This window comes from Penicillium chermesinum (genome assembly GCF_028974085.1).
Source record: "Penicillium chermesinum strain IBT 19713 chromosome Unknown utg000006l:1.0-2335141.0:1.0-2336784.0, whole genome shotgun sequence".
Taxonomy (NCBI): Eukaryota; Fungi; Ascomycota; class Eurotiomycetes; order Eurotiales; family Aspergillaceae; genus Penicillium; species Penicillium chermesinum.
In genome coordinates this window covers 206424-228917 of record NW_026695316.1, presented here as the reverse complement: position 1 = coordinate 228917, position 22494 = coordinate 206424, and the positions used below count along the sequence as shown (strand labels likewise).

The following is a 22494-nucleotide window of genomic DNA, read 5'->3' as shown; positions in this document are numbered from 1 at the left end:
TAGGCGCACTTTATTGTCGTATTTCCTAGAATCCTCTGGATGTGCATACCTTTTATTTCGAATTTACTGACAGTGCATCACGAGACCATAGATCTATGTAAACCTCGCTCAATGCCCAGTCTGGAGCGCATCCTTCTAGGTACGCGGGACCAGAGCGAGAGACTCTCGACGAGTATATCTAGGGAAAATGTCAATGCTTTGGATGAACTTTCGTCTCAGCATACGTTAAGCTGTGAGAGCCTTGAATTCTCGAATCAAGAGCTAAGCTTCGCGAACCTCGAAGACGAAGAGCTCCCGAGCCCCCACTTCGTATGTACGCGGGAGACTGCGACCCACTTCGTATACTTCGGATGTGCATGCCTTCAAGCTGTCGAGTCGGAATCCGTATAAAGGGCAGCCAACGCATCCATTGGGTACTTATTGCCCTCTCCCAATTTTAAGGACATTCTATTTTCAGTACACCCTATTTTCGAAAATCGCATGGGGAAACGATATCTTCAAGACACCACGCTGTACCGAGTAACAACCGCCGTCACTTATCATGTCCTTCAAAGTCGAGAATCTCTTCTCAGTCAAAGACAAAGTGGTCGTCATCACTGGTGGTGGCTCTGGGCTGGGAAAGGCCATAGCTGAGGGCTTTGCCGCCAACGGCGCTCGTATTTACATTGTTGGAAGGCGAGAGAACCTCCTTGAGCGTGCAGCTCAAGAAGTTGGTGGCGATATACGCACGTTAGTCGCAAAATCTATGGAGCTTTTGCTGTATATGAGTCTAACCCGCTTTGAATTAGAATCCCGGGGGATGTATCAACGAAGGAGGGCTGTGTGAAGATTGCAGAGGCTGTCAAGGCCCAGGAGACTCACGTCGATACTCTCGTCAACTGCGCTGGAATTAGTAAGTTTTGGCGCACTTATGCCAAAGACCCAAATGATGGTAAGCAACCGAATTCCTGACATAAGTCGAAACTCAATCCTAAGCATGTTATAGCCGACCAAGTGGAAAACATGTTGATTCATGGTGTCGAGGAGTGAGTGCACCTGTGATTACTCCGAGAAAAACTTGGTCTAATCATACCAGGGAGGACTTTGTAAATACCAACAAAATCAACGTCAACGGCATTTATTTCATGACCACCAATTTCATTCCCCTCTTACGCAAAGCACAAGATCCCAACGTTTGCGTTATATCGTCCGTCTCTTCTCTGGCCCACCAACGGTAATCAATTCCACGATACATATATTTCAGGGTCACCCATAGCTAATAAGCAATGACAGAACCATGAGCCCATTGACCTATGCTATCTCCAAAGCTGCCAGTAATGGAACCTTCTCCAAGGTGAATTTTAAAGGTTGCTAATGTGATCGTCCTAGTCAACCATCTCGCAAAACTCTTGGCGGGCCGTTTACATCCGTGAGTAAATCCGAATCCCCTCTCTCCACTGGGTTTTGATACGGGAACTAACATCCAATCCTCCAGCATGAAGATCCGAGTAAACACGGTCTGTCCAGGTATATTCCCGTCTGAGATGACGGGCGCCGCAACAGGCAAGCACCAATATGCGGTTGGGCTTCCTGCCGAGAAAGCAGCGATGAGAACAACTGCCGGCCGCCCTGGTCGACCAGAAGAGATCGCTGGACCAGTGATTTCGTTGTCCTCTCCGGCTGGGGCCTATATCAACAATGCCTTTCTCACGGTGGATGGGGGCCGGGTCATGTCCATGTCCATCAACGACGACATCCGAATGCCCGAGAAAACCTTCACATTCTAGAATTCTAGCAATGGCTACTAGCAGCCAATTGTCTCGGTAATGCTTGGTAGGCTGGCTGAAGCATAACTCTGTTACTCTTCAATTTCTCCCAGAATTCCCAACACTGATCTTCCCCCATTCTATCCCCATTTCTCACCTCCAGTAGATAATCTGCTCAATCAGAGTGGCCTCCGAGGCATTAGACCGTGTCATACTTTTCCACACATCATTCAATGGGCCATGGTGCTTTATTCATATTATATCACGTGACATAGACCAGGTCGCCAGAGTAGATGTCACCAACCTGGGAACATTCAAATTCAACATTTTCTTGTGTGACGTGGAATAACTGGCCGGGCACTCCCTTCCTCTTCTCCCGGGAAAATCAATATAGTTTACTCTACATGTTGGAGCCCAACCACACAAGGCGAAAGGCGGATCAGGAACTTGAAAGCATGGGCCATTCTCGTGGAATTGACAGGGACCCACCCGCGGCATGTTAGTTGGGGGGTTTCTTTCTTTATGTACATCGAATGTACATCTCAGGAGGCACCTGCAGGAGCCTCGATCTGGACGGTCTTGAACTTCCAGGGATTAAAATAGGACAGGTGGTCTCGACTGCTGGAAGGAGCGACCGGGACCGTATGACTGGCGCCATATTTGCAGCCGATGCATAGAGGCCTCCTCCTTCGGGGAGGGAAAGTCGAATAGAAACAAATAAAAGAAGAAATTGTCAGAATTAAAATAAAACAAAAAGTCCGAAATTTGTACTACCGCAGTCCATGACTTCGATGTCATCCGATCAAAAGTCCAGAGTCAATAATTGTTGCTTTTCCTAGTAATCCCGGGCCCGTCGAACACTTTTCAAACTCCACCTTCGTTCTCTTCTTCCTCCCTTTTCCCCTTTCTCTTTTCCCTCCCCCTGGCATCTTTTTCTTCGCGACCCCCTTTCCCCCGGGTCGGTCGTGTTTAATTGTCCCCTGCATTCCCTTGCAGAGAGGCAATCCCCTCCTCCCCTCCTTCCCTTCCCCGGTCCTACGGACAAGTCAGCGATGGCAGCCGTTACCGCGCCCACCCCCAAGCTGGATCGCTACATTGTCATCCACGTTGCAACCACTTGCGATGAACATGGTGTCTACGTCACCAAGGATTCGGCCGAGGTCATCGAATTGGGATGGATTCTGTTAGACACCAAGACCTGCGAGGAGGTACACACAATCCCCTTCCCCTCTTTCCCCCCAAACAGTTTCGCGCCATCGCCCCGTTTTTCCCGCGCCCCCAAAGACGAATCAAATTTCGCTCACCCTTCTTCTCGTTTTAGTTGCACCGTGAAAGCGTTCTTGTCAAGCCCGTCAACACGCCAATTACTCCACTATGCAGTAAGAACCCTGCTCTACCCTGCGGGTTTCGGACAACGAAGCCTTGCGATAATTGAACTGGATCTAACCAAACCGGCCACAGCGAGCTTGACCACTCTAACATGGGAGCATGTCCGCTCTGCAGGTACCTTCCGGGATGCCATATCCCGGTTCGATGCTTTCGCCCAAGAACACCTCACCAGCAAACAACTGGAATTTGCCTTCGTCACTCTAGATTCGTGGGATCTGCGGGTGCAGCTGCCCCGCGAGGCCCGTGACAAGGCCGTGGTGCTTCCCGCATACTTGCAGCACTCCCGGACATTTGATTTACGCACCGAGTACCAACGTTGGCAAACCCATCACCCGGAGTCGCTGCCTTTCGGTCCCAGCTCTTTGTCCAACATCTGCGCGGCCCTCGAGGTTGAGCCCGTCCAGTCGTCAGCCCCCATCAAGCACAACCTGCCCTTCCATCTACAAGCATTGGCCCCCGCCTCGCCTCGCCGTGCCATGGAGGAGTCGATTACCTTGGCCCGCGTGCTTCGAGGTCTGATCCGCAAGTCGCAGCCCCCTCACGAGCACCCCGAGATCCTCACCCGGCCGATGGATGCGCATGCTGATGTCCGGGCCTTCCTGGCCGAACGGAGCAAGGTCCTTCACCTGAGTGGTCTTCCCCATGATACTACTCAGTCGGAGCTGGAGAGCTGGTTTACGCAGTTCGGCGGCCGTCCCATCGCTTTTTGGACCCTACGAACTCCGGACCAGCACAAGCCCACTGGGACCGGCTTCGCCGTGTTTTCGTCCCATGAAGAGGTTTGTCCTAACCCAAATCAGAGCTCCCGTTAGGGCTGACCTCAACGAGAGTGGATTCACTAACATTTCCCCCAGGCCGCCGAGAGCCTTTGCATGAATGGCCGGGCTCTGAACGAGAAGGCTATCGAGGTGTCACCCTCTTCCAGCCGGGTCCTGGATCGTGCCGCCGAGATCTTGACTCCGTTCCCGCCCTCTAAGAACCGTCCTCGCCCGGGAGACTGGACCTGTCCTTCTTGTGGCTTCTCCAACTTCCAGCGCCGCACGGCTTGTTTCCGTTGCTCGTTCCCTGCCATGGCGGCGGCACCTGACCCAATGGGCTACGGCTACGGCTACGGCCCACCCAACATGATGCCTCCTCACATGGGTGGCCATGGTCATGGCATGGGCGGTCACTCCCGTGGCATGGGCGGCAACGGCGGTGTTGTACCTTTCCGTGCTGGTGACTGGAAGTGTGGCTCCGAAGGATGTGGTTACCACAACTTTGCGAAGAACATCAACTGTCTTCGCTGTGGTGCTCCTCGCTCGGGTGCTGCTGTTGTGGCCGACTCGGCATTCCCGTCTTCGATGGATCCTCCGGCAGGATTTGGCATGGGCCCTAACTCTATGGCAAGTACTCCCGCTCCGGGTCCATTTGCCTCTACGACGGGTGGATTTGGCGGGTTCGGTCAGCAGTTTGGTGGTCCCCCCCAACAACTATGCCCTCCCTAGTGGAGGCTTGAGTAACACTCCAGCTGCTTACCCCCCCATGGGCCAGGTCAACTCGGGGTACGGCTCGTCGGGCACGTCGCATTCGGCTGCCTCTTTTGCCAACCCTGCCACGCAGGCAGCATTCACCGGCGCGGACCATGGAGTGCCCTCTACTAGCGCCTCTAACGGTGCTTTCTACGGTTCCGAGAGCTCCAGCGACCCATTTGCCTTCTTGTCGACTGGCCTCGGTGGATTGACCGTTTCGGACGATGCTCACTCCCGTCGAAATGGGGGTGGCGCCAACAAGTCACCCGCGTGAAGCGGGTAACTTTTACCTTTTTCAAGCCCAACTCGTGCGGGCGATCTCATCTTACAATGTCCATATTGCAACCCTGCGTTGTGGCAGGTATATGCGTTGGTTGATATATTCGTTGATACGCATTTGTATAAGGGATTCTGCGGTTCCGGTGCATCGGGTTGGAAGGAGCTGGCGGGTAGCGCGTGTGTGTCGAGGGTTCGGGATTTATCTCTCGCCTCGCCGGCCTGTTGATTATGTTGTGATTGTCTATTTATCATCCCTTTTTTTTCTGGTCTCACTTGTTTGTGATTATTCAGCGGGTCCCACTCCCCCTTTGATTTTCCTCTTCATCTCTGTCTATCTTTGGTCATGGTTGGTTTCATTGTTTTATCTTGGATGACGGCATCCAAGTCTCATCAGGGGGGGTCGTGGATTTGTGGTGCCGTCTTGTTGCGGGTTTCTGGACACACGGACGCATTGCGAGCCTTCGGTTTGCACTCGACCTGCGTTGCATTTTAGAAGTTTGGTCCCTTTCTGCGTTGGGTCATGGCAAGCGTCGGAGAATTCATGGATTGATCTCATGGGTGGGAAATACAATGGTTTGGACTCCGTTGGGGGTGTTGGGGGATTTTCCTTTTGCGCTTGCGCCGGCATTGTCGAGACTCTCTCTAGTGGCTTTGACTACCAAGGCACTGTGAATGCTATAAAAGAAGATTGGCCTGTCTATATTGTTGGTTCAACAACTTTCGACTGCATTTTTTCCTTCGTTATATTTGTCTCAGATCCAGCTCCCACGATGCACAAAAGGGAACTTTGAGTTATATATAGAATCGTTCGGGCATCCATCAAGACATGCTACTGCAAGACACTATGATTTCCAGAGTCCATCCCTAGATCCTGGGGACGAAGTACCTTTAGATCAATTTGAGTACAGAATTCAACTTTGGCCGAACCATTCATGATTGAGGAGGGTTCAAGTCCTGAGTCTTAGAACCCCAAGTCGGAGGCGGGGATGCGGAGTGAACTTGAATGTGCTATATGACTGTACGGCGCAAGGCCGAGAATCTGGCAGGCAGGGAGTCTCGCATCGTGGAACCAAAATAATATTCGTAAATGGCATTGGATCTCAAGCTATTCGAGGTTTCCCGCCCAGTGAACAGAGAGCTCTCCAGGGCTTTTTGGTCTAACCGCGCGGCAGCGTCCACCTGGAAGGCAGCCGTCGCTTTCGCGTCCACCGCCCGAGAGCCCGCCGATTGCTGCCATTGCCGCACTCCATTGCTGTGCCTCTTCTTAACCAGCCCTCCTCTCTACCTCCCCTCCGCCCTCTGAGATAATTGCTCTAGGGTCTCCTCCACTCGAGTATTTCTGTTTCCCGCGTCATATTACCCATCTTGCGTCACAATGTCCGGCTACGACCGAGCTCTTTCAGGTAAGTCAGCTAGCTTCTCATGGGACCAGCTCCCTTTGCTCCGTTGCCAGCCTCTCATAGACAGAGCTAACCCATCCTAGTCTTCAGGTATGCATCCTCCGAGCGGCTCTCCAGCTCTATAAGCAGTCGTCTAACCTCTTCCCAGTCCGGATGGACACGTCTTCCAGGTCGAGTATGCCATGGAGGCTGTGAAGCGAGGTACGACCCCTCCAACGAACCCCCCAGCCCAATGATCGAGCGCCATCATCCGAATATCGGGCTTCGAATTATCCTATTCCCAAATGAGAACTGATTGTTTGATTCAATATAGGCACTTGTGCTGTCGGTGTGAAAGGCAAGGACATCGTCGTACTCGGTTGCGAGAAGCGCTCCGCTCTCAAACTCCAAGATACCCGCATTACCCCCTCGAAGATTGCCCAAGTGGATGACCACGTATGCCTGGCTTTTGCTGGCTTGAACGCCGACGCCCGCATTCTGATCGACAAGGCACGGTTAGAAGCCCAGTCGCATCGTCTGACCGTGGAAGACCCCGTCACCATCGAATATATCACCAAACACATCGCCAGTGTACAACAGAAATATACACAGAGTGGTGGTGTCCGTCCATTTGGTATTAGTACGTTGGTTGTTGGATTCGACAAGAACGATGCCACTCCTAGACTGTACCAAACCGAACCCTCCGGTATCTACTCAGCTTGGTACGTATCGTGCGACTCCGCTAGTCCTTTTTGATATTTCTTCTAACGTTCCATCCTTTCCCTGGTTTTAGGAAAGCCAATGCCATCGGCCGATCTAGCAAAACCGTTCGCGAATTCCTCGAGCGAAACCACCAGGATGAGATGGACCGCGAGCAGACTATCCAGCTGACCATCAAGTCATTGCTGGAAGTCGTGCAAACCGGTGCCAAGAACATCGAGGTCGCGATCATGGCCCCCGGTAAGCGCGTTGAGATGCTTCCGGATGACCAAATCGAATCCTACGTGAAGAGCATCGAGACGGAGAAGCAGGAAGAGGCAGCAAAGAAGAAGTCCCGCGCAGGGACCACTACGGCAGCTATCCTCACCCGCCCCGGTGGTGGCGAGGCGGCGGAGTAAGAATAATAAGGGCATCTGGTTCCTAAATGCGGAATGGGACCCTCTACTTACGTCGATTTACCGTAGCGCTGGTCCCTTTTTTATGAGACTCCAAAACCACGATATTCCTACAAATCTCTGTTCGCATTGTAAGTATCGTATGGTACAAAGTTTATTCTTCCCCAAAAAAGGGTATATATGTGCTCGTAGGTATAAGGCAAATTTTGGTGACTACCATTCTCCGGACTGCCAGTGGGGAAATGATAAGAAGGGGTAGATAGTTACAGCGTCACTTCATCAATATTATAACGTTATTTTTGTTTCCTGGGCGATTTTGAGTCTAGCCCAGCCGATCAGAGATATCCTTGAAGTTGAAGATGGAACGCTCTTGATCCGCACGAATACGTTCATCCTTGAGCATCCTATGGCGGGGTTAGCATATGTCAACAAGCCTGAGCCTAAGCAACCCGTCCTCCTGGTAGGCGTACCGATTATCCATGCGTGCGTCGTCTCCTTCGACATGAAGAGATGGTTTTGGTGTCACGGCTTCGATAACGAAGTGATTATCGCAGTGTGGGCAGTACTCGTCACTGAATCAAGAGAACACCACCTGATTAGCTCTGAAGACTCCATCGTATGCATGCATACACGAGGGTAACATACCTGTCTTCAAACTCGGCCGCGTCTTTGCGGAAACACTTCCGGCACTTTTTGCAGGCGAAAACCTATGGGGCTATTGTCAGAAACTGTGCTATCTGACCAGAATCCGGATCCTCGTAACGGGGATGTGGAGGGGCCGCACCATTTCCTGCGACTTTTGCAGCATGTGAGCTTCTTGCTCTTGGTGACACTCCGCACAATCGAACCATTTGCGGCCTGGAAGGATAGCCATAGGTGAGTTGACTGTTGAGAGAGGATTGTTGTTTTATCTGTCGCACGTACAGCAGGGAGAGCGGATAGCCACTTGGGCGTTGAGGATGTGTTTACTATGTGCCATCAGTATATACCAGGTAGAATAGTCACCACGAGGCAGAAGCCTCGCAGCACGAAAGCGAGGGACCGAGTCTTACCACATGGCCGGGTGGAGGTGGGCGTGCGTTGACCTGTAGAAGTCAAGGAAGAAGAGGCTCCGAGGGGGGGACCGGCGCGCAGGAACGGCTGATCTACCATTCCGCTCCTCCACCTGCCCGGCACTTTCACTCTCCTTGCCGCATGACGCCGACTTGAAGTCTTTCGTCTTTCCATTCGGCCTTTGCGCCGCCTGAAAAATTGTGTGATATCTTGGTTCTTTCACCTTCGATCCTCGTGCAGCATCACATACTTCCCGTTCTGTCCGGCAGCCCACAATACAACTCCCCCCACTGAACCCGCAAGGCGTCCAGGCTGCAACCCCTCCACCTATGATCGCTCTGTCAAGCTAGTTCTGGTGAACTATCGGCTATAGCCATGGAGGGAAAGGATACTGAGAACGGTGACGAAGCTCACGTTGTATGCCTGCGAAGTTCCATACTTGCGTTGCGTGATAAAGCTGACCAAAATACCAGCAACAGAGGCCCGTTTCCTCCCTATTGTCGCACTTTGAAAACCTCTCCCATCAACAGCCCCCGTCAGTTCAGAATACAGCGTCTCACGGATCTTCCAATCGTACAGCAAGAACCCCTGAACGGAATGAGGATCTGCGAACGTCTACTCGTGCTTCTTTAGATCAACCCCGAGCACGCTCCCCATGGGCTCCAGCATCCGAAGAGCGGCAGGGTCGTCAACTCAACGACAACGCCAATGGCCATTTCCTGGGGGCTCCTGCATCGCCAGGCCGGAGCAGACAAGGTCGGCCTATGTCGGCTAGCGTCCAAAGGGAAACACCGCAGCTTCCGCCTACATTCGCGGTGCATTCCCCGCCGTCACCACCACGCAGTCAGGAGCGCAGCTTAGCTTCGTCTCGGAACGGCGATGGTCATATACAGGGAGGTCTGACGCACCATGTGCGCCAATCTGCTTCTACAAGCGTCTCTACATCCGTCCCTCCTCGGCCGATGACACCGAAGCCAAGCCCTTCCACACCTTCCATTCAACCCGCACGCCTTTCTCCAAATGGACCTAGTGTGGATGCGAATAGCCTGTCCGTGGAACGAAAGCTGAAGAGTACTTCTCTCCCGCCACCGGCTAATCGAGCAACGAAACCAAAAATACCTGTAAAGCCGCCAACGCTCTCCCAGACCGAGCGCAATACTCTGGCCCCGCAACAAGAGCGAGCCTCATTCGAAGACCATGTGTCCCCATTTAGTACGCCTCCAAGCAGCCCGGAGAAGGGACCGCCCAAGCCTATGTCTACTGAGAAGGTTGCTCCGAGGCCGCTTCCCGCGCGTCCAATCCCAGAACCGCCCACCCGACGTTCATTTGAGGAGCGACCTTCAGCCGCAGCCCTGAATGTGGCCCGAGATCTGAGGGATCATAGTTCTCCTCGTAGTAGGCCACTTCCCGAACCTTCTCGGGCGACGAAGCCATTGATGGTGCAAATCCCTGCCTCAACACCAGTTCTGCCAGAATCTTCTACTGCCCCTCCCATCTCGATACAGAGACCGTTTGGAAACGACACCCCACATGACCGCCCTGGGCTACCCCCTAGACCGACTCCAAGCTCAGCCCACCCTCGAAGGAGTGGAAAATCCCCCCGTCCGCGAATTTCCCCCTGCTGATTAACCTCCCACCTCCAAGGACACCAGGACACCGGCCTTTGCCACCCGCACATCAGTTCGCTGAACCCCCGAAAACATCCACCCAGTATCAGCGTCATAAGACCACGAACTTGGGGTCACAGCCTCCACCATTCCCGGAGCGTCGCATTGCGCGGACCGACACGGAAGAAGAGGAAGCGCCGATTGATGAGCCCGCAGTTCCGTTAACCGATTATCCGGACGCCTCACAGGCAAACCGCCGACCTCCTTTCTACAAAACAGGCCCGAAAGAGATACCCACTCGCTACGACACTCGCGTTCTGGACGTGTGTGGAAAATATGTTTGCACAACGGGTTACTTGACCCGAGTCTGGGATCTGACCACAGGCGAGCTGCTCATGACTCTCGGCCATGGAGAGACCGTCAAAAGCCTTTCCATTGCTTTCAAGCCCGGGAACTCGTTGGAGGAAGAAGGACAGCGGTTCTGGCTTGGGACAAGTGCCGGAGATCTCCATGAAGTTGATATTAAGTCGCAAATGATATGCTCCAGCCGCTCGTATCCGTCTCGTCGAGAGGTCATTAAGATCCTTCGTCACAAGAAAGAGATGTGGACACTTGATGACGAGGGTCGACTGCTTGTATGGATGCCAGATGAGACCGGAACGCCGAATCTGCAATATAGCTACCATAATCCTCCAGAGCGAGTTGCGCGCGGCCACACCTTTTCCATGGTTGTTGACGACACGCTCTGGCTTGCGGCCGGTAAGGATGTGTATATTTACCGTCCCGACGCGAAAGACGAGGTTTCATTCAAGGTCTTGAAGCGCCCTATTAGTATGCAGTCTGAGGTCACATCAGGCGCTTATACCACAAAAGACGGTGGGCGTGTTTACCTGGGGCATGCGGATGGCAAGGTCACGATATCCTCGTCGACGGACTATTCATGCCTCGGAGTGGTGAATGTCAGCGTGTATAAGATCAATTGTCTCGGTTTCGTCGGGAATTATCTATGGGCGGCCTATAAAACAGGCATGATATACGTCTACGATGTCAAGACAAACCCTTGGACCGTGAAGAAGGACTGGCGTGCTCACTCAAGTCCAGTGTGCGGTTTCGTGCTGGACTCGAGCAGCGTTTGGACGATGAACCGCCTTCAAGTCACCTCACTGGGCTTAGACAATTGCATTCGTCTCTGGGATGGAATGTTAGAAGACGATTGGATTGGTAAGTCAGACCAGCGAATGTCAACTCCTAGGATATTTCTAATTTGTATAGATGCCCGAATGTCCAGCAAAGATGTTGAATTCTGCCAATTCCGAGAAATCCGTGCTGCGGTCGTGACATGGAATGCCGGTGCTTCTACACCTGGGAGTCTCAGAACATCAGATTTCTTCAAAAATGCCATCCACCCAGAAGACCCGCCAGAGATCATCGTCTTTGGATTCCAGGAGCTGGTCGATCTTGAAAACAAAAAGATCACAGCCAGTGAGTACAGCCTTCAATCCATTTGAAAGCTTCTCCTGCTAACACAATGTACAGAGAGCTTGTTGATGAGTGGCAAGAAGAAAGAAACCGGGGAGAAAGAACACACGAGCCGACAATATCGAGTGTGGATCGACTATCTGACCCGAGTCCTTCACGAATGTATGCCTCTCGATGAATCGTACGTGTTGCTGCACTCCGCCAACATGGTCGGTCTCTTCACCTGCATTTTCGTGAAGCACAAAGAGCGCCACAATATCAAGAGCATCAACGCATCGGAAATCAAGCGAGGCATGGGAGGGCTGCATGGCAATAAGGTTAGTGGCGCGCACGGCCGTATACGTCCTGCATATCCGCTAATAGTTTTTAGGGTGCTCTCATCTTTCGGTTCGTTTTGGATGACAGCTCGATGTGCTTTGTCAACTGCCACCTTGCGGCTGGCCAGACCCAAACTGCCCACCGCAACACGGACATTGCACAGATCCTGGAAGCCGAATGCCTGCCCCACGAGACCAATCTGGTGACTCGAATTGATCAGTACGCGAGTGGCGGCGACGGATCCATGATTATGGACCACGAGATCTGTATCCTCAACGGAGATCTGAACTATCGCATTGACGCCATCCCGCGTCCCACCATTATCAATGCCATCCGCCAAAACAACCTTGCTAAATTGCTCGAGCGAGATCAATTGCTGGCTTCGCGACGTAAGAACCCTGGGTTCCGACTCCGAAGCTTTACTGAAGCGCCCATTACGTTTGCCCCCACTTACAAATACGATGTTGGGAGTGACGAGTACGACTCCAGCGAGAAGAAGCGCTCCCCGGCTTGGTGTGATCGGATCCTCTATCGCGGCTTCGGCCGAATCAAGCAGCTTGAATATCGCCGGCATGAAGTCTATGCCTCTGACCATCGGCCTGTCAGTGCGAGCTTCAAGATTCGGGTGAAGACGGTGCTACCGCAGAAACGAGCTGCAGTCTGGGATGTCTGTCAGCAAGAATTCCAAGACGAAAAGCGCCGACTTGCTTCTGAAGCAAGGTGAGTGAGGGTGAATCCTGGGCGCCTTAGGCCTTGCATGCTAACTGTATTGTAGTATCGACTACCTTATCACGGTCCTCGACACTGAACCCCAAAAGGCTCGAGCCCTCATCCTAGGCACCGCGAAAAATTAGGCATTTTGCTTCTACCTTTTGAGCACGGCATTGCGATGGCGCAGATGATTTTGTCAGGGGCTTACTGTATATTGTATGAGTAACGATTTCACGATAGAAATGTATCATGAGTTAGATTTGGTCGCACTGTGACTGCAGTACTTTTCGCTCGCCCTGCCGATCCTCATTCACCCCCGCACTTTTCCTAGTAACCCTGGGGCTCGTCACCCCACAGGAGCCGGTTAAAAACCTGTGAATAGCCGAATATGAGACATTCTAGCCAATTCTATGCCGGATTTCCAGAACTCCGAGCCTCTTACGGAGACCTTCCCCGGGCACGAATGTGGACGAGATCGTCAATTGCATCCGTAAGGGATCGGCATGTGTGGCCCCCCCCCAGGTACAGATTCCGTGGGACATTCCCCGCCCAAATAAACATTCATAAGCTTTGGATGTCTCTAATCTGACGGGGATCAGCCCTCCTCTAAGTTATCGCTGGCCATGTTGATCCCTTTGGCTGTTCTAGCAGCCCTCCCTGCGGCTCATGCACTTGTGGGGGAAGACGGCGTGGTATGTCCTCCAACGATGAGCTTAAGAACATCGTACGATTCCTAAGTCACCACTAACATCAACAGGGCCGCCTACCAGCCCTTGGCTGGAATTCATGGAATGCATTCGGCTGCGACATCAATGCGTCAGCGATCATGACAGCAGCTAACCAGATGGTCAACTTGGGGCTGAAAGACTTGGGCTACGAATATGTAAACAGTACGGACATCTGTACATCCTTCACGGTTTATACATGCTTACACTGTTCAGTCGATGATTGCTGGTCCATCAAGGGCGTTCGGGACACAACCACCGGCCGCATTATTCCTGATACGACCAAGTTCCCCGATGGCATCTCTGGGCTTGCTTCGCAGGTACATGACCTGGGCCTGAAGATCGGCATCTACAGCAGTAAGGACCTGCTCTATGCATTGTAGATCTGTCAATATATGCTCATCAAAGACAAGGTGCTGGCGAGACCACCTGCGCAGGATATCCTGCCTCGCTAGGTCACGAAGAAGTGGATGCAGAATCATTCGCCGAGTGGGGCATTGACTGTATGTGTGGTCGTCATTTTTTTTTTTTGAAATGCAGCTCTAACAACATCTAGACTTGAAGTATGACAATTGTGGGGTTCCCAGCAACTGGACGGACAAGTACAACGCCTGCGTGCCGGATGGTTCGAGTTCGCAAAACCCGAACGGCACTTGTCCAGACCTTGCCAACCCTGCCCCAGAAGGATACAATTGGACCCAGTGAGCTCCATTTCTCTCTGTTATGCCTGGTGCTGCACTGACACTACTACCAGATCCAACACTTCCGTTCGCTATCGTCGAATGCGGGATGCCCTTCTCAACCAGAACAGAACTATTCTCTACTCTCTCTGCGACTGGGGCAACGCCGACGTGAACGAGTGGGGAAACGCTACTGGAAACTCATGGCGTACCACGGGAGACATCAGCGGTTAGCCCCTTCTCCCCTCCCATCAGGAATGGGAAGATGCTCACGAAGATTGATTGAATAGCCGACTGGTCTCGGATCTCCCAGATTGCCAATGAGAACAGCTTCCTAATGAACTATGTCGACTTTTGGGGCCATCCCGATCCAGACATGCTCGGTGCGTCCCAACCTGCGAATCCATCTATCTGGTATTTTTGGAGGGTGCTCGGACTAACTCTGGGAATAGAGGTTGGAAACGGTGACCTCACAAGCGCCGAGAATAGAGCTCATTTTGCCTTGTGGGCCGTGATGAAGTCCCCCTTGATTATTGGCACTGCGGTACGTGTCTGGGCCCGTCTCACGACTGCATGATAATCTAACAAGGTCCACAGCTTGACGCGGTTAGCAACGACACGATCTCTGTTCTCAAGAACAAATATCTTGTTGACTTTCACCAAGACCCTGTTATTGGACGCCCAGCTTATCCGTACAAATGGGGATATAACCCTGACTGGACGTTTGACCCGGCCCACCCTGCCGAATACTGGTCAGGGCCATCGTCAACCATGGGGGGAACCCTGATCTTGATGCTCAACTCCGGCAATGATACAGCTACTCGCACTGCCACGTGGAGTGAAGTTCCCGAGCTGAAGGATGGCTCTGACTCGTATCAAGTTATTGATGCTTGGTCTGGAGACGACTTGGGATGTGTTGAGAAAGGCCACAGTGTCTCGCTGGGCAGTCACGATGTGTCTGTTTTGGTCGTCAAGGGCGAATGCTGAAAGAGATAGCGGCTTCCGTGGCAGTTTGAACCAAGGGTGGGAGTCTGGAGAGTTCTATGTTCGAGTTTCACTGGAACTTTATCGATTATCCCTTGGCAGTCAAACAAGGAATCTCCGACTGGGCTAGACATATCTTTTGCATTCATCGCCATCAACTGCTGTCAAGTCTTTGTTTCTGCCGCTCTCGGGGGTCCCGCGACGCCAAGTTGAATGGAGGCAGTAATAGTCTCTTCTTTGTAAACTTGAACCTCGAATGCCATTATGGGGATGACAATGTTTTAAGATAGCGTAGTGGCATTGTTCCTTCTATGGTTCGAGAACCGTCTCAGGGCTTTGCTTTGTGTAAACGCCTCTAGGCCTCCGAGGGCAATATGAAACTCTACCACTATAAAATGCACCAGGCCCCTTTGCGTCATAATCCCAGAGTCCGACCGCAATACAAAGAATCTTTGCTTCAAGGCCTGATACTACACTCTTATAAATAGGTTCTTCCTCGACTGTTCCAATAAGCCTACTGCCATCCAACAGTATGACTCACGGAGCTCCTTACGGCGTTGGCTGTTTCTGTAGAACTCACGCGCGCGTCCAGTTTCCAGGATCATCGCGCAAACCGTCCATTTCACATCTCTTTCCGCCCGAGTACTCGGAAGATCAGCAACCTGTCAGTGATGCAAGTTTAGAGTTTCTGCTGTCCTCAGATCTGTCGGAGCTCACCCAGCAGTTAGAAATTCAATCTCAAAGCCCACGCGAGGAGGATGTTGCTGCCGAAATAGCCAAGCAGCGTGAATGGTATTTGAATCTTCCAACTCCAACTCCACACGAGATCAGTCTCCCCACTAACTCGCGATGATAGGCTGATGGAGCGGTTTCCGTCCGACTTTGGGTTGATGTGCCAAAGCGCATACTATAAAGTCCGCAAGGTCGACATTCTCCGAGAGGTTCCTTCTTTTCGTCGGTATCTTGAAGTAGTGAGTGCGGTGGTTTCCCTCCCATCGCTTTGCACAGACTACTGACTCTCCCATAGTGTCCTCATTACTATACCCATGAGTTTATCCCCGGCCCGATATATCCCCGGCAGCTGGCCAAACTCGTTGACTTTTTCTGGACGGGCTCCTACGCTTTCACGGCCGATGAGGCCCTGCAGTATCCTCTGCGCTTCAGCGTCGACAACTGTCTTTGTGACGGCTGCAACAACTGGTGCCGGCTGCTCAGAGCCCATTTTGACATGTTTCTTGTCGCTCGCTGGCTCCAAATGGATCAGCTTCAGCACAAGGCCATGGAGGCCTTCCAAGAGGCTCTCCACGGTGCGCCCATCAAGGTTGTCATGTGGGCCATTCGATGCGTCTACGGCTCTCCGTACTCTGCCAAGAGATGCGACAGTAACGGTGAGCGTTACTCCCTGGGACAGATCCCTGACTATAGACAGCATTTCGTCGTCCCTGCCATTCTCGAGCATTGCCAAAGACCGCCAACTGCTGGCGATCCATGTCAATCGATGTTTGACATTTCGGCCCTGGGCAACTTCCAGGAGCTGCTGCTCCTGTATCCATGTCTGAGGGAGGATATCAATTGCTGGATCAGTCCTGCTTCACAAGTATCGTCCGCGAATTTTTCTTTCTTGGCTTAGACTACTATGCTAGGTGTAGCATTGTTTGCAGAGGTTTGCATGAGATAACGAGGGCTCTCGTATGGAGTACGTATCAAATAGCAGGTTATAGGCAGATTACAAGGACAAGTACCATAAATTCCATAGCAATTCCGTAATGGAGGGTATTTTTGATTTTTCAATATTGAGAGATCACTTTCCGTACTACATTAATTAGCCCCAGCCAATTCTTAATTTTTTTTTTTTTCATTTCTTTCATTCCCCTCATCTTCTTTCAACGGCCCCGAGCAGCGTTGGATAAGCGCGGACCGATAACGGAAACTTGAACGTGGTGCAACGGGTGCCCTAAAAACCAACATGAGCGACAAGATCGACAGCAGATACGCCAGAAAGATTCAACCTCTCGTCATCGTTATCTCTGTACTGTCGTTATCAGGTCTATCTACTACATCCCCATCACAGTGGGCTTAGACAGGGTCCACATCCCCGGCGCCTCCGCACGGATCTGTTTCAGGCGTCCGAGTTGCTTCTGTTTCCGATCCAGCTCCAGGGCGTCGAAGGCGATGGCACTATCGCAAGCACTGGCAGTATTTATACCGTAGGGCTGCGTCCAGGGACTCGGGGTTGATTTCCGTCTCCAATGGCACCGGTTTGTTTGGCAGGTTTCCAGGTGAACGATGCGCCAGCTTACGTATGTTAGCGATGGCCTGGAGACGATCGCCCACTCCACCAATCCTCGGCCAATCCGGCTCGTGCTGATGCTGGGCAGTCCACCACCGGCAGGGTCTGGCAGGGTCAGGCCCAGGCAGACCCGCCCCGGGCACGATGGCCGGTCCCCTTCAGACGCAGAGGAAGCCGTCTCCCCCCCCCCCCCCGATCTTTTACTCGATTAAATCATGGGCCCAGCCGGAGGTGTTTTGTGTCTTCCTGTTTCTGTATTCCTGTATCTCTTGTGTCTTCTGTATCTACACTCCCCATTCGACTTTTGCTTTTTCGCCCCTTCAAATTCCTGCTACCCCATTCCCGTCCTGATTTGTCCCGAGTACCTTGTTATTGCGGAAACCCGCTCAAAACAATGCTCGTAGCATGAATAGCATCTTCTCCCTATTCCGCTTGCAGCCCCGCGAGGGGTCGCCCGGGCGCAGCCGGATCTTCATTTATTTGGCGCTGGCCGTCATTGCGCTTCTGCTTTCATATCAGCTTGTATTAAACCATGGCTCGCTGGAATCCGTGTCGCCCTGGGGGAAGACATCGGTTGGAGGCGCCAAGCAGGATGTGGCGGAACCGCCCACATACTCCGTGGGAAGCTTGAACGGCACCCACTTGAATGGGACGGCTGCCAGTGGCGGATCTCCAGGACCCCCGAGAAGGAATTGGTGGTTGCTGCGATGCGCGACAGCGACATGGCGTGGGTCGCAGAGAACGTGCCCGACTGGACGACGACGATCTATCGCGCCGATGCGGACAAGAGCGAATACAATTTTACGGTCCCCCGGAATAAAGGAAATGAGGCGATGGTATACTTGACGTAGGGAAGCCCCTTTCTCTCGAACGCAGGAAATTCAGCGGGGATAAGCTAACTCTTTTTCCATTACAGATATTTGATTGACCGCTACGATTCTCTGCCCGAAGTGATGGTGCTTATGCATGGCGGCCGCTATCAGTGGCACAACGACAACCCTTTATATGGTGAGTTGTCTCGAGACCCCATGTCTCAATATAGAATCACGGGCGAAAATACTCACTGTGCCAACCTCCAGACTCTGTCGTAACGCTGAAAGACCTGCAAATCGACCACGTGAAGCGAACAGGCTACGTGAACCTGCGCTGTGTATGGGCCATCGGCTGCCCCAGCGAACTCGAGCCAGGCCGCTATTTCCGCGAAAGACCCGACGACCCGGCCCATCCCACCGCCGTGGAGTACCCGGATCGCTTTCTGGAGCTCTTCCCGGACGAGGAGCTGCCGGAGGTTGTGGGGGTGCCGTGCTGCAGCCAGTTCGCGGTGTCGCGCGAGGCCGTGCGAGCACGACCGAAGGCGGACTACGAGCGATGCCGCCAGTGGCTGCTCGATGTCGATCTGGACAACGCCACGAGCGGGCGGATCTTTGAATACGCTTGGCACAGTATGTGATCTCCGTTTTGCTTCCGTGCTCGGTCTCGGGAATTGTTGTTGCTAATGAGTTCCCGCAGTTATGTTCGGCAAAACCGCCGAGCTGTGTCTGGATGTAGTGACGTGCTACTGCGAGACCTACGGGTATTGCGATATGGAGCCAATCGAGCTCCAGAATCATTGGGTCTGGCGCGGCATGGTGCTCCCACCCAACTGGCCCGAATCGGAAGAACAGTCTTGAATCGGGGGGGATTCTTGTACATTAGACGAAATGGCATATAATAAGCTAGAAGACAGAACAAAGCCTCCGGTAGGACATATAGGAAATCGGAAAATCTTGCAAAAGATACCCTGTATGATCTCATTATCATATTCGTGACTCCATGGTTCTGGATATACAAAAGCCCTTCACCCCCCCAACTCCCGTTCAGCAGGGCGCTCTACTACGAAAAAAAAAAAAACCACTGGGTAGACCTTTCGGGGAGAATCAGCGCCAGAGGTCTTGCCGGCTCGCCCGTTTATATCCACTGCTGCTCTTGGGTCTGCCACCTTCATCTTCTGGGACGGCGAGGAATCCACCAAAGCCGTTGCCCACCAGCACGCTTTTCCGGGCATCGCCGCCCCAAGACCGGCCGAGCTGCGCTTCTTGGAAGCTGACCGGCCGCGTCTTGGTGCCATTGGACCCTCCCCGGGCGGCCTCGGGTTCGTACGGCGTGAAGTTCCATTCCAGCTCGTCTAAGCCCTTGCTATACACGTTCAACGGCTGTGAGAGACCCCCGGCCACCATCTGAGGCCCGTCTTCCCTGCCCCGAGAGACGAGGCGGAGGTGCGAGCAACAGGGTATCGGGGAACTGCGCGTCTCGGACGTAGAGGTCACGAAGCGCGGGTAAGGCTCGCGACATGAGGGATGAGATCAGGTAGATGTAGTATGATTTAGCGGCGGGTGGCAGCCCGGGCATTTCTGTCCCCGAGGTGATTTCATAGTGAAGAAGACGCAATGAGCTCGATGCTAACGGTGGAACCGCTTCCGCCGGGAATGAGCGTGAGACCTCTTGGACAATGGAGAGGCTCCGCAGCCGGGGAGCTACGGCCAGGATAGTGTGAAGGGTGGACGGGTGAACCCCGGTCGAAGTGAGAGTTAAAGAACGGAGAGTGGAGCGGACCGAAGGTGAAGTTAAAAGCGCGGCAAGCCCGCTTGCCGTCACATTGGGGGTACCTTGAATAGTGAGCTGTGCCACAGCGGGGAACGGCGGTAGTGGGGAGTCCACGGCAAAGACCGTATCATCCAGCCAGGGGATTTCACTGAGCGTTAAGTCGCGCAGCCGCGGGAAAGCGGCCAGACCATTGCGCAGCGTCCCCCCCCTCCACGTGTAAGCCAGACAGCTCCAGCTTTTCCAGATTCATCCACAATTGAGACCCCGGGAGGCGCGCAAAGCTGCCTTCAGCGCCGTGATGGTAGCTCATTCGCCGAAGATCTGGACACCGCACCATGAGTTCCTGTTTCAAGGCGAGACATGACGACTCGTCGGCGAATAATCCGGAGGGCAGATCCACATAGCGAAGATGGGGCAGCACGGAGATCGTGCGAGCGATGTTGGCCTTGTTCGCCTCCCGGGTCATATAGGGCATCCGCAGCGACAAGACCATGTTCGCCAGGCCTTGCGACTCCCGGACTGACCGCATCAGAAGCTCGAGTCGGACCTGCGGAGCATCGATGGGGTCGCCATTGCGGTCAAAGAAGGAGCGGCGTTTGCGCTTGGCGGCCAATTCGAATTCGAGTTCGCAGTAGTGGACCGGGTCGATCCGGATATTGGCGTACCTGATGGGGTCCAGGATCAGAGATTTAGCCTTATTTTCCTATTTTTCCTAATTTTCCTTTGTCCCTCACGGTGGGCTGGGCTCTTACAGCAGCGCGCGTGCCTCTAGGAACCAGCGCTTGCACACCAGGGCGCAGTGGGCCAAGTCGCGCATGTCACATAGCATGCAGCCATCGCTCATGGACTCCTCCGAGGTGACGTACGAGTAGTCGGTCGCATGGGGACAGACGGCGGCGAAGATGTGCGCCAGCACGGGGCGTGGCAGGCGTTTGGTGAGATCGTGGCCCGGCGAGCGGGGCGGAGATGACAGCTCCGACTCGCTCGCCCCGCACTACGCCGGGGACGGGCGCGGATTCGATCCAGCAGGCCCATGCCTTGGGTTTGATGGTAAAAGGGAGGGGGGTAAAAGAAAGGGGACGACGAAGCTTTAAATGCCCCGACGCCTGACAGCCACCTGAAAGCCACTTAATACGGGGGCCCGCAGGTTTGTCCAGGGATGAAACACCCAATCAAACCGCAGTCGGAGGCGCTTGGGTGTCAATTTGGCTCATCGCCGCTCTGATTGGCGAGGGCCCCGCGCTTGTTTGATCTAAATATATTGACTCTTGCAGATAGACCCTGCCCAAAAGCGCGCTGAAGAACTCCTGGAGAAAGATTCCAGGAGGGCGCGCGCTCCGATAGGCGCAATCGTCACCCGCTGGCCTTCGCGCTCATGAAGACAAAAGGATCGCAGGCATGGGCCGCAGAAAAAAGAGCCCGTCCTTTCGGCTTCGAAGGCATTTCTCCTGTAGATGTGCAGATCGAGCCGTGATTCTCGAAGGCAATCGACTCAAGTAGTCTAGACCTTTCACACTTGGGGACTTGGAAGCTCCCAGTGAATGACATCACCCCTACGCCATACTCGACATTCTCGACATCCTCGACACACTCGACATTCCCATGCACCAGCTCGGGTTCATTGCGGGAGGTCGTCATTCAATTGAGATGCAAAAAGACTCGATCCTGCGTGTGAAAAGGGGCGATGCACTCCTGGTGGAGGTCTTACTAGGTACCTGGACCAGGCATACCGGGATGCTGGGACTTTTCAAGATGAGAACCGAACTTGCAGATAAGATCCGACGGTTTAGCGGGTAAAAAGGCTAAAATCCGTCAAGACTGACATCATCCCCTTTTTCAAGTTTTTCCCCAGATCTCGTAGTGACAATAAAACCCCATGGTAGACCCCGACTAGTTTGGTGCAACCTGCACGTTCTTCCAAGATGGCCGAAATGGGAGTCGAGCCTGCGGGCACTGAGCCCCCTTTGCCATCGCCAGCGGCCACCAACAACTTCACCGAAAACACCCTGTTCACTGAGGCCTGGAAACATCGCCCACCCTACGATCCCAAGACCCCCGAAGAATTCGGGTCGGTCAAGTGGCGGGCGCAGTGCCAGTGCGGAAAGGTCTCATATCTGGTGAAACGCGACCAGCCATTGAACGTCAAGATCTGCCACTGTGAGAGTTGCCAGCGCATGCATGGCGCGCCCTTCCAGCTGGCGGCGATTTTCCACAAAGAAGACTTGGCCTTCACCCCGGAAGCGGGGACTTGACCTTCTTTTCCTCCTCCTCTAAGTCGCCCGAATACAAGCTGCCCACCAAAGTATATTGCGCGTTCTGCCACAGCCCCTTGTTTGACGAAGGGAGAAATATGGTCTTATTGATGCCGGAGTTGATCCAGGTCAATGGCCCCGAAGAGCAGCAACGCAAGAAAGACGTGTTCACGCCTACGTAAGTTTCATTGACGGCGACATCCCCCTATGGTGCTCGGTGCTAACCGGTGATGCTCCAGATGCCACATCTTCTACGAGCAACGCATCATGGATATCGCCGATGGACTCCCCAAGTGGAGCGGGATGGACAACTCGAGTACATTGCTAGATGATGGAGGGCAAGAATCCCATTCGAAATAATGCAACGAGGGACCATTGTCATGAACACTAGAGC

General features: G+C 53.3%; 12 protein-coding genes across 12 annotated transcripts; 10 read left to right on the top strand and 2 right to left on the bottom strand.

Moving 5' to 3' along the window:
• Positions 1-541: 541 nt before the first annotated feature.
• On the top strand, positions 542-1766 carry N7468_007850 (SDR family NAD(P)-dependent oxidoreductase; the record flags this gene model as incomplete). The annotated part of the gene is made up of 7 exons (XM_058477146.1): positions 542-729; positions 789-931; positions 986-1025; positions 1076-1213; positions 1273-1313; positions 1369-1408; positions 1475-1766. 7 exons carry the CDS (start codon positions 542-544, stop codon positions 1764-1766), a joined length of 882 nt encoding a protein of 293 aa, XP_058327491.1.
• Positions 1767-2797: 1031 nt separating this feature from the next.
• On the top strand, positions 2798-4919 carry N7468_007849 (putative RNA binding protein (Arp); the record flags this gene model as incomplete). The annotated part of the gene is made up of 3 exons (XM_058477145.1): positions 2798-3913; positions 3989-4572; positions 4622-4919. 3 exons carry the CDS (start codon positions 2798-2800, stop codon positions 4917-4919), a joined length of 1998 nt encoding a protein of 665 aa, XP_058327490.1.
• A 1380-nt stretch (positions 4920-6299) lies between these two features.
• On the top strand, positions 6300-7421 carry pre6 (proteasome core particle subunit alpha 4; the record flags this gene model as incomplete). The annotated part of the gene is made up of 3 exons (XM_058477144.1): positions 6300-6327; positions 6638-7029; positions 7149-7421. 3 exons carry the CDS (start codon positions 6300-6302, stop codon positions 7419-7421), a joined length of 693 nt encoding a protein of 230 aa, XP_058327489.1.
• A 319-nt stretch (positions 7422-7740) lies between these two features.
• On the bottom strand, positions 7741-9140 carry N7468_007847 (CHY zinc finger protein; the record flags this gene model as incomplete). The annotated part of the gene is made up of 8 exons (XM_058477143.1): positions 7741-7822; positions 7889-7990; positions 8064-8125; positions 8203-8276; positions 8343-8386; positions 8471-8661; positions 8886-9059; positions 9111-9140. The coding sequence occupies 8 exons, from the start codon at positions 9138-9140 to the stop codon at positions 7741-7743; spliced, it is 759 nt and encodes a 252-aa protein (XP_058327488.1).
• Positions 9141-9235: 95 nt separating this feature from the next.
• On the top strand, positions 9236-12599 carry N7468_007846 (putative inositol polyphosphate phosphatase; the record flags this gene model as incomplete). The annotated part of the gene is made up of 4 exons (XM_058477142.1): positions 9236-9981; positions 10044-11560; positions 11615-11874; positions 11928-12599. 4 exons carry the CDS (start codon positions 9236-9238, stop codon positions 12597-12599), a joined length of 3195 nt encoding a protein of 1064 aa, XP_058327487.1.
• Positions 12600-13209: 610 nt separating this feature from the next.
• N7468_007845 (glycoside hydrolase family 27 protein) lies at positions 13210-14978 on the top strand (the record flags this gene model as incomplete). The annotated part of the gene is made up of 9 exons (XM_058477141.1): positions 13210-13278; positions 13344-13476; positions 13528-13668; positions 13725-13814; positions 13868-14012; positions 14066-14220; positions 14282-14374; positions 14444-14535; positions 14589-14978. 9 exons carry the CDS (start codon positions 13210-13212, stop codon positions 14976-14978), a joined length of 1308 nt encoding a protein of 435 aa, XP_058327486.1.
• A 529-nt stretch (positions 14979-15507) lies between these two features.
• Positions 15508-15828, top strand: N7468_007844 (uncharacterized protein; the record flags this gene model as incomplete). The annotated part of the gene is made up of 1 exon (XM_058477140.1): positions 15508-15828. One exon carries the CDS (start codon positions 15508-15510, stop codon positions 15826-15828), a length of 321 nt encoding a protein of 106 aa, XP_058327485.1.
• A 7-nt stretch (positions 15829-15835) lies between these two features.
• Positions 15836-16605, top strand: N7468_007843 (uncharacterized protein; the record flags this gene model as incomplete). Its single annotated transcript, XM_058477139.1, has 2 exons — positions 15836-15946; positions 16003-16605. 2 exons carry the CDS (start codon positions 15836-15838, stop codon positions 16603-16605), a joined length of 714 nt encoding a protein of 237 aa, XP_058327484.1.
• A 1065-nt stretch (positions 16606-17670) lies between these two features.
• Positions 17671-18935, top strand: N7468_007842 (DUF3431 domain-containing protein; the record flags this gene model as incomplete). Its single annotated transcript, XM_058477138.1, has 5 exons — positions 17671-17883; positions 17928-18112; positions 18182-18273; positions 18345-18707; positions 18775-18935. The coding sequence occupies 5 exons, from the start codon at positions 17671-17673 to the stop codon at positions 18933-18935; spliced, it is 1014 nt and encodes a 337-aa protein (XP_058327483.1).
• A 246-nt stretch (positions 18936-19181) lies between these two features.
• Positions 19182-21486, bottom strand: N7468_007841 (F-box domain protein; the record flags this gene model as incomplete). Its single annotated transcript, XM_058477137.1, has 5 exons — positions 19182-19440; positions 19532-20056; positions 20112-20513; positions 20601-20842; positions 21406-21486. 5 exons carry the CDS (start codon positions 21484-21486, stop codon positions 19182-19184), a joined length of 1509 nt encoding a protein of 502 aa, XP_058327482.1.
• A 284-nt stretch (positions 21487-21770) lies between these two features.
• On the top strand, positions 21771-22100 carry N7468_007840 (GFA family protein; the record flags this gene model as incomplete). The annotated part of the gene is made up of 1 exon (XM_058477136.1): positions 21771-22100. The coding sequence occupies one exon, from the start codon at positions 21771-21773 to the stop codon at positions 22098-22100; it is 330 nt and encodes a 109-aa protein (XP_058327481.1).
• Positions 22101-22198: 98 nt separating this feature from the next.
• On the top strand, positions 22199-22460 carry N7468_007839 (uncharacterized protein; the record flags this gene model as incomplete). Its single annotated transcript, XM_058477135.1, has 2 exons — positions 22199-22278; positions 22340-22460. 2 exons carry the CDS (start codon positions 22199-22201, stop codon positions 22458-22460), a joined length of 201 nt encoding a protein of 66 aa, XP_058327480.1.
• Positions 22461-22494: the final 34 nt, after the last annotated feature.